At 35.7% G+C, this 18,208-nt stretch overlaps 1 protein-coding gene across 1 annotated transcript in view; it reads right to left on the bottom strand.

The window, feature by feature from the left end:
* LOC116579765 (contactin-6-like) overlaps nt 1-18,208 on the bottom strand; it is a 298,551-nt gene that overhangs the window by 153,309 nt on the left and 127,034 nt on the right. Inside the window, 2 exon segments of the mRNA XM_032325481.1 lie at nt 8,123-8,298; nt 14,930-15,056. Coding sequence (XP_032181372.1) covers nt 8,123-8,298; nt 14,930-15,056 — 303 coding nt within the window.

The following is an 18,208-nucleotide window of genomic DNA, read 5'->3' as shown; positions in this document are numbered from 1 at the left end:
TTTCAGCCTTTTCCTAAAAAACTAGTCATTTTATAAAGATGGCCTTTTGCACTTCTCTTATCATGCCTGGTCTTTTGTCAATATATTTTCTTCAGTATTTGGGCTCGTTCACACACCTGCATTTCCTCTTGGATCTACTTTCGACCTGCATGTTCTTGCATGCACTTGTGTCAGGAACGCAAACTAGTATTTCATGGCTTAATTCAAGCCACATTGCCTTTGGAAGACTTCTATTGCCCCTTTCCCAATCCAGGCAAACCTTACCATACCCTACTTTGGGCTGCACTATAGGTTAAATCCACTTCTTTCACTTCACCTGGTATTTTTTTAAGGGGGTTCGGTAGGTAGCAGGGATGTGGATTTTACATTCTGACTGCATGGGATTTTATATATGTATATATATTTTTTAATTTTATTCATTTATTTGACAGACAGAGATCACAAGTAGGCAGAGAGAGAGGAAGAGAAGCAGGCTCCCCACTGAGCAGAGAGACCTCGATGCGGGGGGGGGGGGGGAGGCGATCCCAGGACCCCAAGATCATGACCTGTGCTGAAGGTGAAATGCCAATAGAGTATTTCCCCCACCTTAAAAGACCACCAGAGACGTGAGTCAAAGCCAAGCAGCAAGGGTCATTTATTGCAGGTTCGAACCTGGACCTCTGCCCGCTCGTTGCCGATAACGCCGAGAGGTCCGGAGCTGGGTCGGTGCAGGGTTTTTATAGACAGATACAAACAAGTTTCGGGTGGGGCTGAGCTGACTGATCGATAGTTTGAACAGGCATACTTGGCGTCAGTGCATTAGGTCAGGCGACCCGCATGCGAAAGCAGACAAAGCAATCTTACAGAAGCAGAACTGGCCGGTTAGCCCACGCATGCGGAAAAAGCACTATCAGGATATTGAAGGCCTGGTTACTATCAAGTAAAGACAATTGGAAGTCTGGTGGAATGTTACATTCCTGTTATCAAGCATCCTTGTTAATGAGATTTAGGTTTAGAAGAAATTTAACTTTATTTACTTTTCCTTCTACCTCCACCTCCTTCGGTTTTTCATGGAGGGGAGGGTGACATTAGGGCTATTGATAAGGTAACTTCTTTGTTGTAAATCTCAAGGACATTTGCAAACCAAGGGAGACTCCTACCTTGCAGGACTGTGATCTCTGCAAGTTAACTATTTATCGTTTTATGGCAGTCAGGGGTGCCTGAGGAATGCTACACATATGGAGGGGAGCAGGTGGGGGGGGTGCAAGGCGCCAGCTTTTGCTTTGTCCTCAGCCAGCCTCCGGCTCCTTCAAAGGCAGAGGCTTTAACCCACTGAGCCACCCAGGGGCCCCCTGACTGCTAGGGTTTAAATTCTGACTCTGCCACTTAACTAATTGTGTGATATAGGGTGAGTTACTTAATTCTTCTATGCCTCAGTCTACTCATTTGAAAATAACCTCACTGGGCTATTGTGAGGCTCACTGGAGTTAATTTAGGTAAAGAGTAGAACAATTCCTGCTCTATAATACGTGCTATAGAAGTGTTAGCAATTTCTTTCTTTCTTTTCTTTTTTCTTTTCTTTTCTTTTTTTTTTTTTTTTTTACACTGTGCTTAAGGTTTCAGCTATCTGCTCTATAAAGACAGGGAATAGCTGTTTCTTATCTATCACTTAATCTTTGGGCCCTAGCACAGGGCTAGATGCATATAAATAAGGCGTTTTCTGCGTGGTTGGTGGATGAATAAATGAGTGGTCAGTTAGGAGGTTCCAGTGTAGCTATCTTTCCCTCTGCAATAATGGGACAACCTTATTTGAAATGGTACCTGTGATTAAATATTAAATAGTGTGTAACCAAAAACTCCTATTCATGAGTAAGTTTTATCCCAAATGTTTATCTATTCATTAGTAGAGCTGAACTATTACAAGAATCTCAAAAAAAAAAAAGAAAAAAAGAAACCAGCTCAGTGAAATCATAGGTTTATTTCAAAACACCTATCTTTTTTTTTCTCAAGGCTGACATTTTAAACAGCAATGACAGATGCAATGTTCTCTCACACAAGTACAGAGTAATTCATTAACATACATATGAAAGGAAGAAGTCTACATTCAACCTTTACTACCAAAGTCCTTGAGAAATAAAAGAAATTCAAAGCAGCTACAAGTGTAGCTTGTAAAAAGTCAAACTGGTTTTATCATTCAAGAACACCAGGTTGGTAGCAGGAGCTTTTGGTAACTAGACACCTGCTGAATTTGCTTTAGGGTTGAGGTTGGGGGAAGAAGAGCTTAAAATAGAAATTTACCTGACAATCTGAAATGACAGAATCTTATGTAGAAGAACTAAAGGGGACTTTTGTAATCAAATTATTCAAAACATACCTTTTATAAGTCCACAGGGATGAATGTCTTGTCTGGGTCACATAGCTGGTTAAGGACAGATTTGATTTAGGAATACATTTTATAATAGAGTTTTGTATATATGGGCTGCATTTTCACATGGTTTCATGGTGGGATGAATCAGGATGAGGCAGAGTGTTACAGTCTGAGCCTAAAATAAACTCTGAGGGTGTTTTTGAATTGCTGAACATCAGGATAAAAGTTACAAACAAAAGCCATCAATTATCTAGTGGTATGTACCTACAGAGCCTTTCCCAGGGACAGGTTGGGTTCTGAAAGGCTGTTCATAGTTCATTTGTTCTGAAGGTCAAAGTGACACTATGCAATTGACTGCCAGTCAGTAGGAAGCAGAGTGGTTGATACAATTTTATTTTGATGTATAGCTTTGTTCTTACTATAGAAATTCATATGAGTAGGGCTTCTGGACCTAATTTTTTTTTATCAATAATTACATCAAATATCTTATATTAAATGATTAGTGTTTGTCTTACTTTGGGTCCCTTAGAGGCCGAGCCTGAGGCAGACATCCAAGTGTATGATTTAGGGGGCGAGCACTCCCATGAGAAAGGGAGGGAGGGAAACAGAAGAGAGCCTGGGAAGGAGCTAAGCAAGAAGGGGTTGGCTCTCAGCTCTTGTCTGGCTTCAGCCTGATCCCATAGGGAGTCTGGGGTGTAAACTTTAGACCAGGTGCAGCTCTGGTCATTAAAAGCTAAGGATGGGCACACTGTCCATTAAATAGGCTCTGGACAGGGTTTCAATAGCATCTACCACCAGGCTTATTGTGAAGCTAACTGTCCTGAAGATATGGCTTAATATTTACTTAATTACTATGCCAATGGCAAATTCAATTAAAAAAAAAAGCAGCACACAGGTTTTGTGTGGAGAATGTTTGGGAAGGATACTGTAACATGAAAGGCATGCCCTCAGGAATCTCAACTTTTATACTCAAGTTTCATTTGGTTCTCTAACAATGGACCTCTAAAAAGCCCCAATCTCAGTGAGCCTCAGGCTTTTAATCTGTAAAATAGGAAAAACAATAGCATCTATCTGCTATGCTGGTTGCCTGGCTCAAGAAAGTTAACATACATCAAAGCACCTAAAAGTCCTGAAAACAAGAGAAGGAACTAGTTCAGAGGAAGTTTTAAAATGTAAGTTAGAAGATTTTTCTAGGGGCGTCTGGGTGGCTCAGTTGGTTAAAGCCTCTGCCTTCGGCTCAGGTCATGATTCCAGATTCCTGGGATCAAGCCCTTCATTGGTCTCTCTGCTTGGCGGGGAGCCTGCTTCCCCCCCACCCTCCTCTGCCTGCCTCTCTGCCTATTTGTGATCTCTTTTTGATAAATAAATAAAATCTTTAAAAAAAAAAAAAAAGAAGAAGATTTTTCTATGAGTAACTATAGCAGTGTGAAATATATACATGTTTGGTCAAATTGAGGGAGGTAATTAAAAGTAGCAGGAAGAATTAGAGCTATCATTTCACAAATGCCTATAAAGTACTGGGGCTTTGCAATCCAGTGGCTTGCAAATCTTGTGGCTGAAGCTGTAATTTCTGCTGTATACATTTCAGAACAGAGGCTTACTATTGTTCAGAAGTGGCCTGATTTTACCACTAGATATTGGACAGATAGAATTTGAACTCAGATCTGTCTGTATCAAAAATCTTGGTATTCAGCTACCATTGTTATACAACCTACCAAAATCCTTTAGTACCAAAATGGGCATTGTTGCAAATTTATGAAGGCGGTGGTGAGAAATTCAAATTAAACTGAAGATACGGGTCTTAATACTTTAGGAACTTTCAGTTTGGCTAGAGATTAGCATTTAGACTCTATTTACTGTGTAAAAAGAATCAGAACAGATACTTAATAAGAAAAACTTCTCTTTTTCTTTTCTTCTTTTAAGAATTATGATGGAGAAAGAATTCCACTGAATTCTGATGATATTATTTTCAAAAATAGTAATAAAAGACACATAACATAAAATTTACCATTTTAATCATTTTATTTTTTATTTTATTTTTTTTAAAGATTTTATTTATTTATTTGACAGACAGAGATCACAAGTAGGCAGAGAGGCAGACAGAGAGAAGGGGGGAGAAGCAGGCTCCCTGCCAAGCAGAGAGCCCGATGCGGGGCTCGATCCCAGGACCCTGGGATCATGACCTGAGCCGAAGGCAGAGGCTTTAACCCACTGAGCCACCCAGGCGCCCCCATTTTAATCATTTTAAAGTGTACAATTTAGTGGAACTGAACACTCAGATTGTATAATCATTACCACCATTCATCTCCAGAACTTTTCCTCATCTCAAACTGAAACTCTGTATTAATTAAACGCTAACTCCGGATCCTTCCCTCCACCCAGTCCCTAGCAGTCACCGCTCTGCCATCTGTCTCTATGAATTTGCTTTTCTAGTTACATCAGATAAGTGAAATCATATAATATTTGTCCTTTTGTTTCTGGCTTGTTTCATTTAGCAGGATGTTGTGAAGTTTCATACATGTTGTATCAGACTTTTATTCCTTTTTTTAAAGTTGGATAATATTCTATTCTATACACACACACACACACACACACCCATACACACTACATTTTCTTTATTTATGTTGATGGACATTTGGGTTGTTTCTACCTTTTAATTATTGAGACTAATGCTGCTGTAAAAATGGGAATACACATATCTGTATGAGTCCTGCCTTTAATTCTTTGAGGTACATCTACAGAAATGGAATTGCTGTGTTATGTGGTAATTCTGTTAAATTTTTTTGGAGGAACTGTTATACTGTCTTTCACAATAGCTCTACCATTTTACATGCCAACCATCAAAGCACAAGCATTCCAATTTTTCCACATCCTTGCAAATATATGTTATTTTTCCAGTGAGTGTTTGTGTTTTAATAACAGTCATCGTAATGGGTGTGAAGCAGTATCTTTTGATTCTGATTTACATTTTCATAATGGTTAGTGATGTTGAGTGTGTTTTCATAGGAAAACTTATTCTTGACCAGGCATATCCCTTCTACCATTTTTTCTCTTGTTTCTCTCTCTCTCTCTTCCCTTTCTCTCTTTCTCTAAGAATAAACACTTCTCAAATTGTCTATAAGTTTATATGTGGATACAAATGTAATTTCTTTGGACGAAATTACAGAAAATCTATATTGCAAAAATAATACATTATATTTTAAAATGAGATTAGAACAAAGGATTTGTAAATAGAGGCTCCTGGGCCATAAGTTACCAACACTTTTTTGATTCATTTCTAAGATCCTCATGTAAACCACCTTGAGGAAACTGCAGAGAGCTATACAATACTATGTGGCAAAGTTAAATCTGGCATTTTCACCTTTTCTAAAGCTGTACTTTATTATGCAGAATGAACAACTGACTTAAGTGAGTTCACAGGGTACTTACAAGACACAGGAGATGGAGGGAAATAATTCTAAATTACTAAAATGTGCTGGTTATGCTTAGGGTGGTTCAAATGAAGAGACATAATTACACTCAAGTAAATCTCTCCCTCGACCCGGCAGGAAACATTTCAGGCATATTGGCACCACAACAGGTTCTGGACAGAGAGACAGGATGGTGTGGTTTTTGTTTTTGTTTCCCTAAATTTCAGACATGGAACCTAAAAATCCCTTCCTTAAGTTTGCAGAAGAAACATCAGTTAATGGATATAGGCCAGAACTTATTTCTCCCACTCATCCAAATAAAAGTATATGATTTCTTCTTAATATAAATTTTTTCTCTCTTTTTTTTTAAGCAGACATATTGTGACATAGGCTCCTAGTTACATGTATTTTTTTTTTTTTGAAGATTGATTTATTTATTTGAGAGAGAGAAAGAAAGCACAACTGGGAGGGGCAGGAGAGGGAGAGAGAACCTCAAGCAGACTCCATGCTGAGTGCACAGCCCAACGCAGAGCTCCATCCCATGACCCTCAGATCATGACCCCAGCCAAAACGAAGAGTTGAACACTTAACTGCCACCTAGGTGCCCCTAGATACATATATTTTTTAAAACAGAAGAAGGGTAAGAAATAATAATGTAGGGAATTTAAAAACACATTTTTCTTTAAAAAGGGGAAGGAAAAGAGGAAATCTAGGGTTTCGTTAAGCACAGTGCATTAACTTCAGGTATAGGTATTCAGTTATTGTCATGAACAGATAGAATCCATAGCTCTAGAGACACTCAAGGCAAAACAAATAATTGTGCTGTATGAATTTTCCTCTACCAGAAAGTCCAATTGATCCTTTGGAATCTGATCCAAGTCATGTGTATGTTCTAGAGTCATATCCTATTCAAGCAGGAGAAATAATCACTGTGGCAGGATCATTCAAAATGTCTGCAGCAATTATTTATTTCTACAATGTAAGTTTCTGATCAGCATTTTGTTCTCTTTTATTTTTCCAACTGATGATCTTAGGCAAAATGCAGAAATCAAGTATTGTGGTCACCTTTATCTCAAGTTTCAAAATTGCCACCAGCCTTTATTCATATTTCACTTAGCTCCATAAACTTTGGTGTTAGCTTTCTATTTCCACACATATAAACACATTCAGATACATTTAGCAATGCATGTGTGTACACACATGTGTGTCTGTGTATATATGACCCATACATATACGTGTGTGTATATACCTATAAATGCTTGTGTGTATATACATATAACTGAATACACACATGCACACACATGAGCATACACACACACATATTCAGAAATAAGACCATTCCTAAAATGGCCAACATAAGGGGAACTGTATGTGAAGCAAGGGATCTTTGGAACACAAGACCTGCAACGGGAGACAAACTTAATTATTAATTTGTGTATCTACTGATGACTACAGTAGTTCTGCAAGATAGGATCTGGATATGTATTTTATTAATAAAATTTCCAAGCAATTACTTTTTCAAAGTAACAGCAGAATATGCCTTTCCATGAGCACCCAAAGGGTTAGCTTCTAACTCTTTGGCCTCCTGATATATCCTCTCAGGTGGGCGGGATGGAGGAGGGGTAGGGGGAGGAGGTGTAAAGAGAGAAATTGAAAAAAAGAAAAAGAGAAAAATTCAAGGCTTCTCTCCCATCTACATCAACAGATATAATTACTTTCAATCAAGGCTATTCCTGGATCCAGTATGAAACATTTCAGTCCCTGGAAACACTACACATAAAGGATATAAGAGGCAATACGTCTATTGTTCATCTGCTAATACCCTCAAATGTCACCAAGGTAATTACCTGGATGACATTTATGTGATGCAGCTGGACATTGTTACAGTTAATATAAAGCCTGCCTTTGGCAACCACTTTATTTCCACCTACATCAAACTGTGGGTGCATAATCACTTTTCCTGGGAGAACACCCACCTCCCCCAAAAGACATCTCTACCCTTAGCTTTTTCTTCCTGTGCTCTGAACACTAATATATAATGCAAAAGAAGAAGAAGAAAGAAATAAAAATAGTAATATGTCATATATCTTTTTCTTAATATTTATATCTGGAACTTTTAGAGATGTTTCTAAACATAATTTATAAAATATAATAACACTAGTATTTCCTTCTTTTTTTTAAAGAGGATTTTGACTATCCCCAAGAGTCTAAATTCACAAAATGCAGTTAAAACTTTTTACTTCCATAAATCAATCACTCTCAAAGAACAGATGATTAGGAAAGCCAGATATTTTTTTCCTAATATGAATATAAAAAATATTGTATTAAAAATACACAGGGATTAGATTTTCCCCCACAAACTCACATGCAAATTGGAGCTTTGCCTTCCGACTCAGAATCGTCCCCAGAGTGTTGGTGGCCAGGCACTGGTACATGCCAATATCTTGATCTGTATGGGGGCTACTGATTGCCAAACTGCCTCCATCCAACCTGTGGTGATAACTCATGGTAAAATCAATATCTGTGCCATTTTGTTTCCACCTTCAAGGGAAAAAAATTAAATCATGTTATAATATACAGAGTTGATCACTCCTAGTCTTAAAAAACATGCGGTTGTGACTGCTAGGACCATTTACATATGTGTGTATATATTTAATTGCTAGGACTATTTAAAACAACAACAAACAACAAACATGGTTACACATGGAGACAATTCTTCAGTTTCACCAAAGATGATTGTCTTCAGGAGCTCAGTGATATTAATAATTAGGTTGCTTGAAAGATCTTCCACTCTTTATGAATTATAAACATTCACTAAGTGTGTACAAACAGGCAATATAACTCGACATGAGAAGTAAAACTGAAAGATTCAGTGAATAATACTGGCCATTCTATTACTTTAGTGAGTCGTCAAATAACACAAACCATACCTGAACCTCCACAACTGATACTAAAAAATTGGACTTTGAAAATGATTTAGAGATAGAAATCCAAGAAGCATTTATTACAAATGGGATTAAGAAAGCCAGCAAAGATTTTCCAATGCCAATTTGAGGTTGATAACAAAACAATAATAAACTATTTTAGAACATGATTGTCTCTGTTCATCTCTTGGAAAACTAATCACGCTGAATATATTTCAACAGTACTTAGAAATGCCAACCTAAAATTGTACTTTAACAAAACAAATGCAATTTGGGAGGTTTTTATTTTAGGCAGCAAAAAAGTCTCTTGGCTTACCTATTAGTCAACAATCCTTTAGTACATGAATTAAGTAGCAGAAGGGTCTTACAGTTATATTTATTTTTGAAGAACTGTAAGATGTTTTATAAAATTCCATTTGGTCATTTTAAGATGAATGAATACCCAGTAATTATCTCTAACCAAACCTACTTCCCCCACCTTTCACCCTCTAACTTTTAGAAAAACAAGTGAAAGGCTTTACTTGATAGAACATAGCTAATTTCCAAACTATGTGTTTTCAGAATCTACTCCAGCTTTGCTGTGATTTTTTCCCTTTCATGCTAAGATCATATTAAAAACATTTTGATGAGGGTGGCTAACTTTTATACAAAAGAAATTACATCTAACAATATTGTTCTGAATGTCATTGATTTTCTTAAGAACATCTTGAAAAATCCGATGTAGAGAGTATGGCAAATGTCTACCATAGTAGAAAAGAAATACAAACTTAGGTAATTCTCCACCCTATCAAAGATGAGAAGTGACTGACCAAATATCAGATCAATCAGAGGTTTTCAATCAACTTTAAAATTGTTTAGCCGATTCTTATGTACCTCAGTTTCCATTTAATAAAGAGAAATTGAAAGACAACAGCCAAAACCCAGTGTATTTCATTTGCCTGAACTTTGTCAAATTTTTTTTCTAGAGAAATCTGTACAGTTTTTTTGTTCTCAGTGTTAGGAGGAAAAAAAAATAGAGACATTTTCTTTTTTAGGCCTATTCCAAGACTCTAATATTCTTCTCACCAGCTCCATAATGCTGTCTTTCACAATTTGCTTATAGGCCATGATCTTTGGACCTCCATGTTCCCTTTCATTTTCATAGCAAAGGATATACCACACTTAGTTTGCCAGCTCTCTTTAATTTTGGAATCAATCGCTGAAATAACTGCTGTCATCATTACATGCTCCTAATTAAGCTTGGTAATTGTTTTTCAACACAAATTCAAAGTTGTTGGCTTAGCTGCAGCAAATGAATTTTTCACAGTATCCCCATAATCGTTCTAATCACTATGGTACAATGATTATTAAACTGTGCATATAGATCAGGGGTTCAGCCCCTGGTGTGGGCTTTGTCCTAATTAATATGTTTAAATCAATGGAGAAATAGTATTAATGAATTCAAGTGATTGTCATAAACATGTTACTGATAGGATTGCATACCCAGGAGAATTTTCCTACAATGCAAAGTAGGAAATATGCTTTAAATGAGTATTTTCAGCGTCTGCATTAATATCATATTAATTCCAGGAAACATAATGAATTTGAACTAAAATCTTGACCTTTTTCTGGAGAACCTCCTTCAATATTAAGTAGTTAAGCCCTGTATCAAGAATATAATGGCTGGAGGCTATGTTTGTTGTTATTAGATGATGTGTGTGTGTGTGTGTGTGTGTGTGTGTGTGTGTGTTTGTGTGTGTGTGTGTGTTTCAGAACTAAGCCTTGTTTTAGAATTATACTGAGTGCTTGTTAAAAGTGCTTCTTTCTGAGCCCATCCCTAAACTTATGAAGGAGACATCCAAAAATCTAAATTTGTAACAGTCTCTCTGGGTGACTGTAATGTGCACTAAATTTGACATCACTGCCCTTGTGAAAAGAGTCCTTGGCCTAGCTTTGACATTCCCTTCCTATATATCCCTGGATGCGTCATCTAATTTCTCCAGAAGTCATAGCTACCAATTTTAAATTTGCACAATAATATATATCCTGCTTTATCCCTTGGGGTTGTTAAGAAGATGAAAGGAGGAAATGAATGAAAAGAATAGAAGGGCAGAGTGACTACAGCTATGACTTTTAGTCCAAGATGCCCAGACCTTCTCAGACTTAAGAATGTCTTCATGACTAAGGTAGAGCTGACTAAATTAGAGAAAGGAACTTCCTGTGCTGATCAGGTGAAGAGGAGATCTGCCAGAAATCTGCTATGACATTCAAAGACTTTCTTCTGATAGAATATATCCAGCACAGAAATCAATTATGTGTGTGTTGCTACATTTTCCCAAATAAAATAAATATTCTGAGCTGGAATAAGCTCACTGCCATCTGATTATATTAGACTTTCAAGTATAAGCAATTCCACCCATGTACCAACTTTGGGTAACCCATTTTCCTTCCCTTTGTAAAGCTTCCTCTTTAATTCTCATGTGTTACCTGGTCTTTAAAAAAATTAGGAGCAATTCTTTCCATCAAAAGATTTGTTCGTATTTGCCTCCCATTTCTGTATCTTTCACACTTGCACTAAAATCCTGTTTGTGTATGTGTTCACACCACTGGAAGTAAGTGACTGGAAGACAAGTTGCTTTCAAACTATTTCCAAAGTTACGCTTTAGATATTGCTTCTTTTCCCTCATTATATTTATTTTCCTAAGGAGAAATTACTAAAAGAAGGAAAACATGTGGGGGTGGAGGGATGGGGTAACTGGGTGCTAGACATTAAGGAGGGCATGGGATGTACTGAGCACTGGGTATTACATAAGACTGATGAATCACAGACTGTGCCTCTGAAACCAATAATACATTATATGTTAATTAAAACAATAAATAAAGAAATATATAAACTTCATGAGGATGGGGGAAAATAATAAAACAAAGTAGAAATAATTAAAAAAGAGGCCTGTGGATCTCTGCCAGCCAGCAGCAGACTATTTATTTTATCCACTTAACCACTGACCACCTTTTCTCACTTAGTTGAACTGATGTTTTGATTCTGATTCTGCTTTTGTCCCTCTCTGTGAGACTGTGAACCTTGGTATTGAGTTCTTTCCAGTCACACAATCTTCCTTGCTATTTTTTGGACTTTGTGATAACCTAATTTAAAAATTGATTTTGGGATACCTGGGTGGCTCAGTTGGTTAAATGTCTGGCTTCATCTCAGGTCATGATCCTAGGGTCTTGGGATCGAGCTCTGCACTGGGCTCCTTGCTCAGCGGGTAGCCTGTTTCTCCCTCTGCTTGTCACTCACCCCTGCCCCCACAGCCTGTGCTCTCTCTCTCTGGCAAATAAATAAATAAAATCTTTTTTAAAAAAGTTTAAAACTTGATTTGAATAAGCCAACTAGAAAAAATATGTATGAACCAATCTGGAAAGGTTGAATACTAGGGAATATTAGATAATATTAATGAATTATTGATAAATTTTTAAGTACGATAGTGATATTATACTATATCAAAGAAAAGTGTTCTTTACTTTGGAAATAATATACTCAATATTAAAAAAAGAAGAAGAAGAAGGAAAACAGGTCTTAAAATCAACCACATCCTTCCTTTATGGATAAGGAAGCTGATGCCAGGAGAGAGAAATTATTGTTCCAAAGTCATACATTAAATATCAGAACTGTGACTTGAAACGGTTAACTCTTCATTCTAATCAAGGGCTCTTTCATATGACTTCACATCATATTCAAATTCTCTCAAATAATTCAGAATGTCTATCATAACGATTTTCTCTCTATTACACACATGTGTGCACTCACACACACACACAATCTAAGGTTAGGAGTGAATCCTTTTAATAAAATTTAAGATAGAAAGGGTCATATTAAAACTAAAATTTCACATTTTGTTGCTAATGTGCATTATCTGAAATATCTTTGCCCTTTGCTTTATTATTATGGAAAGTAGGTCTGAGTCTGACATTTAAGCATTAAAAACAGTTCTTTTTTCACTCTTTTCCCAAAACCTATGAGTGTTTTATGCTGTAATATTAGAGATGAGCTAAACCAGGTTAAGGGGATTGAAAGTGAGAAGCTAAATTACCTGTCTTTAGCCTACTAATTTAAAAGTCTCTTAGAAACAGGACCCTTTAACAACAGTGAAATATATAGTCTCTTCATTCAGAATATTTCTTCATAAGTAAAAACTAATGAGCAAATTGTCATGAAAACCACTACTTTACATCTTTCTGCCTGTTATAAGCCAATTATATAACTATACGACTGACTGATGATTTATCTTATCTATACTTAGCTAATATTTCCTATTTTACAGGAATTCAGATACACTTTTCCTCTTCTCTAATAAACCCTACCAATTAGCTCTCAAAAATAAAATTACAATTTTAAGTATTAAGTAACTGTGAAAAATGTATTAATCCAATTTTTATATATTCAACCATATGTTGAATTAAATAATACCAACTACTGTTTAAGGAGAACAAACAAACAGACAAACCCTGAATCGAGAGAACTAATTTATAAAGTAAATGATCTTTAACTAACTGATGGGTTTCATTCGTTTGGGTATGTTATAGACAGGGAAGCTTTAGTAAGTAATGAGAAGACATAGCTTTTCATTTCTTTTGTTGTAAAAAAAAAAATGCAGAGGTAAGCACAATAAAATACAAGGTGAGAGTTGTCTCTAACTTTGTGCATTTAAGCCATTTATTAAATTAAGTAGATATTTTAAGATCAAAGTTATTATACATATAAGTATGATATTTCTAATGCAACATAAAAAAGTAGGCAAAACCAATTTCTTTTGCTAAAATAGACTGAAATTATTACTTTCCATGTGCTTTGATTTACTTTCACTGTTAAAAATTAAGACTTCAGAAAAAATGCTTTTAGAACACAAAACTATAATAGTCATTTTAATATTTATTGTCTTTTCTGATATTCACATTGTATATCCAGTTCTTACCAACAAAATATCCTTATTATTTACACAAGCATGGTGTGTGTGTGTATATAGATATTTATATTTAATATATATTTTATATTAAAAATATTATATTCATATATTTAAACATATATTTATATTTGTTATATATATACATATTTTTATATTTAATTTTGTGAATTCTATTAACAATGTGGATCAAATTCTGCCTTTTTTTTTTTTTTTTAAGAGAGAGAGAGAGCACGTGCATATGCATGCATGCTCGGTAGAAGGGCAGGGCAGAGGAGTAGGGAGAGAGAATCCTAAGCAGTCTCCATGCTCAGTGAGGGGACCCATGTGGGGCTTGATCTCATGACCCTGAGATCATGACCAGAGCAAATTAGGAGTCTAACACTTCGCCGACTGAGCCACACAGGCACCCCTCTGTTTTTACTGTAACCTTGTAAGAAGAAAAACATCACTGACTTTTTTCTAATTATTCTACAGGTAATATGTGAGAAACAAATGCAATTTTTTTCTACTTGCCCAGAAAAAAACATCTTTTTCTGCCTTAGAGGTACATCACTGTCTTCAGCATGTATTTCTAAAATCAGTGTTTTTTGGGCAAAGTGACTGGCCAGTAGAGTCACAGGAATTGACCTGATAAAATAAAATTTATAAAATTGAAAAAAATCTGATAAAAATTGTTTAGGGGAACATTTTCATAGTCACTGTAAATGGGGCAACTGAGCCTGTAGCCCCAAATTGGGGGAATAAGGCAGCTTCTACTTCAGAGCTTTTCAAATTGAAGAAGCAAATCTTTTCTTTTCCTTGCTTTTCCTCTTTTCTATTTCTTTTTCTTTCCTGCTTTCTTCCTATTTTCTTGTGATTCTTTCTACCTGCCTGTTTTTCCCTTCCATCTCTCCCTCCGTCTTTGGGTTCCATTTCTTTTCTGTTTTTTCCCCTTTCCTTTCTTCCTTTATCCTTCTTTCTCTCTCTCTTTTTTTTAACTCTCTCAACTCTAGCCACAACATGGCACTCCATGACACCAATCTCAAGAATAACTCTTCTAAGTCATCTAATGAATAAGACAGTGTCCTGGGCTGGGGGGTAGGGTAGTTATCACCTGGAAAGTGTCATGAAGGAACAGTTGAGGATACTGAAAGTGCATGCATCTTTATTTGAGTGGTGGGCGCCCAGCTGTATATCTATGTAAAAAATCACAAACTGAGCTGAGCTCTTCAAATCAGGCAAGTCTAAGCACTTTATTGTATGTACATTTTACATCCAAGACAAAGAAAAAAAAAAACAGTGTGGTGCCCAGAGCTAGGACTTTACCTATAATGGGGTGAAGGGTTACCACTGGCAGCACAATTCAGGATGATTTCAGATTTTGATAAACCCAAAGGAAAAATAACATCTTCTGGCTCCTGGGTAAAAACAGGATGACTCAAGAGACCAGCACCTGAAAAAAGAAGAGTGAACACCATGTGAAAACATTTGATCCTGGTTTGAATCCAACTCTGTATTCGATATCAAGACAATATACATTTTTTTAACTTTTATTTTGAAACGACCTCAAATAAATAGAAAATCTTGTAAGAATCGTACAAAGAAATATTTTTTCTGAGCCATTTAGAATAATTTTGCAAACCAATGCCACATCATCATCCCAAAAAACTTTTATATTTTCTAAAATGGACATTCTTGTACATAACCACAGTAAAACCATCAAATTAAAAAAAAAAATTGAGCCCCATTTCAACATTTTCCTAATGAAATCTTTTATAGCAAAAAGGATCCAGCCAAGAATCACAGTTTTCATTTAACTGTATCTTTTTAGTCTTCTTCAGTGTGGGACAATTCCATACTCTTTCCTTGATTTTTCTGCTTTGACATCACTGAAGATTACATGGCTGGAATTTGGTAAAGTTTCACTCACTCTGGGCTTGTCTGTGCAGTCAGCTACCAAAGACAGGTAGTAGACCTGGTAGGAGCTGTATGTTGAGGGTAGAGGTAATAAAAGGGTCTATAAAGACTTTAAAAAAAAATAATAAAACCAGTGAAAATTGGCTCTTCTTTTAAAAAACTATCACCTTGAAGAAGAAATATTTGCAGCCAGGCAAAATAAAGCATTTTGTTAGCTTTATTTTCAATTATAATTTCAGTTTAGTCCATAAATAACCTGGAAGCGAAGACAGGTTTTAATTTTAGCCTAGTCAGTTATCACTACGTAATGGTGGACAATTTACTTAACTCTCAGCTGTAAAATAGCAATATTCAGTCTTTTGTGTTTGTATTATTGTAAAAGCTAGTTGAGAAAGAATGGACTGAAGATGCAATACAGACTCTTTTTACTTCAACAGCTAATGAAACAGGCAAGAAATTATAAATGTAAATAAACAACAAGTAAACAACAAAAATGAACAATGTCTGAAGAAGAAAAGGCACAAATCCCAAAGCCATTCACTTTAATCGAAACAAAGAAGCAAACAACACAACAGTGGTGTAGTAAGAAGAGTTTGCCCTGCTCACAGAGTGAATTTTTGACTCCTTCATCTCATCCTCACCTCCAGTGAGATTTACTGGTGAAATGACAAAATGCTGAGAACTCTCATAATGACCTCTAGTTCTGGAGTTAAGCACATTTATATAATGTATTTTATATATGTATTTTAATCTTTATAATCATATGTAATGTATTTTAATCTTTTTCCTCTTCACCCAGAAGAGGAATGACAGAGCTTATGGTGAGCAGAGAGTGAAACAGGAAAGTGTAAATAGTAAAGCTGACTATATTGTACAGACTAATAGTTTCACGCCTAAACACTCACTTGGTAAAACTTCTAGAGTCCAGCTCTAATAAACAATATATCTCCTCAGGGAAGTATAACCATGACTCCTCCACCAATAATGTTGCTACACACCACTTAGAAATACATAAGCAAACAAACAAATAAATAAATAAAACCCTTAAAATAGAGAGAAGTATCTAAGTCTTCTAATAAACATTGAACTTCCCTCAGTCCCATTATTCCCTCAAGTTACAAAATGTGGGTACTCATGATGTATCCAGCTTCCAAACTGGAGCTAAGAGGGAGAAAAAAAAAAAAAAAAGTCCCCAATATGATGAGACAAAAGTTACGAAATATCCCTCTCTAAAGTGATACATGAATTGTCTGTACACATTTCCTCAAGTATGAGTAAATGAAAAGGGAAGAGTAACTATGCAAATATATTGCAGTAATGAAAGTGAAAAATAGAGTATGCCAAAGATAGACAGAATGCCAGTCTAGGAAATTTCTCAAAATTATTTCATGCTGTAGAGTATGAAAATGAATTCAGAAAAAGCTAACATAACTCAATGGCAATGAAAATACAAACAATAGAATCAGATAAAACAGGAGGTTGCAAATATAAGGATACAAACTGCAAACCAAACAGCATCACTAAAGAACTAATAAATCAATTAGAATATGTAAAAAACAAAACAGACACTCACTGAAGTCAAATTACTGACATAAAGGGACATTTTGAGGTAACTGTAATTAATGAAGTTGAAAAAGCACAGATAAAAAGCAACTGAAAAATAGGCAATGAACAAGAAAGATAAAGATGAACAAACATAAAATCTTTGATGTCATTGAGATAGAGAATAAAACAAGCTTATCAGCAGCAGATATTATAACAAAAATTTCCCATATATTTAAAGAATATACCATGTTTTAGGGACATTTAATAGAAAGCACTTAATACCAAGGCATATGTTAGTTACATGATCTTTAATGAAAAGCTTAACAAGACCAGGTTGAAAGAGAGGATCAACTAAGAGAGTGAGAGAAAATATTAAATTAATCTAGATTTTAAGATGGTAGCCTTCTATACCAGAAGACAGTGGGCAAGAAAGTCTACAATATTCTGAATAAAAGGGTGATGCCTCTATTACCATCCACCATATATCTTCCAGGTATAATGGCATTCAACATTCTTTATCATAAAATAAGAAACCCTCAGGGGACTGTAACATAAATGACTACTCTTAAAGAAATGACTTAACAATGAAATCCATCCAATTAAAAATGAACCAATATATAAATCTCAAGAAAGGAGGAATAGGAGGCACTTTGAATATATATAAATATAAAACTAGTACTTAAAACTCATGTTACTTTTAGTTATAGAACAGAATATGAAAGCTATAAACTTGGATAATGTAAATATAATAATATATTTAGAAAAATGAAGGGTCATGACAGATAGAAATGTGTGAGCGCTAGGGTGCCTGGATGGCTCAGTTGGTTAACGTCTAACTTTTGATTTCAGCTCAGGTCATGATCTCAGGGCCCTGGAATTAAACTCTGAGTCTGGCTCTTCACTCAGCATGGAGTATGCCAGAGAATTTCTCTCTCCCTCTCCGTCTGCCCCTCCCCCTTCCTCTCTCTCTCACTCTGTTTCTAAAATAAATAAATCTTCAAAAAAAAGTGAGTGCTAATATCACCTTTTATAGCAAAGAGTTAAATGATAAAAATACATATATAAGAGTATACAATTTTTAAAAGCATAAACACTCTAACCATTTAGTATTATTTAGTGCATTTTAGAGAAATCTTTTAGAAA

This window comes from Mustela erminea, chromosome 1, assembly GCF_009829155.1.
Source record: "Mustela erminea isolate mMusErm1 chromosome 1, mMusErm1.Pri, whole genome shotgun sequence".
NCBI lineage: Eukaryota > Metazoa > Chordata > Mammalia > Carnivora > Mustelidae > Mustela > Mustela erminea.
The sequence above is the reverse complement of the archived record's forward strand: the minus strand, read 5'-3'. Positions and strand labels throughout refer to the sequence as shown.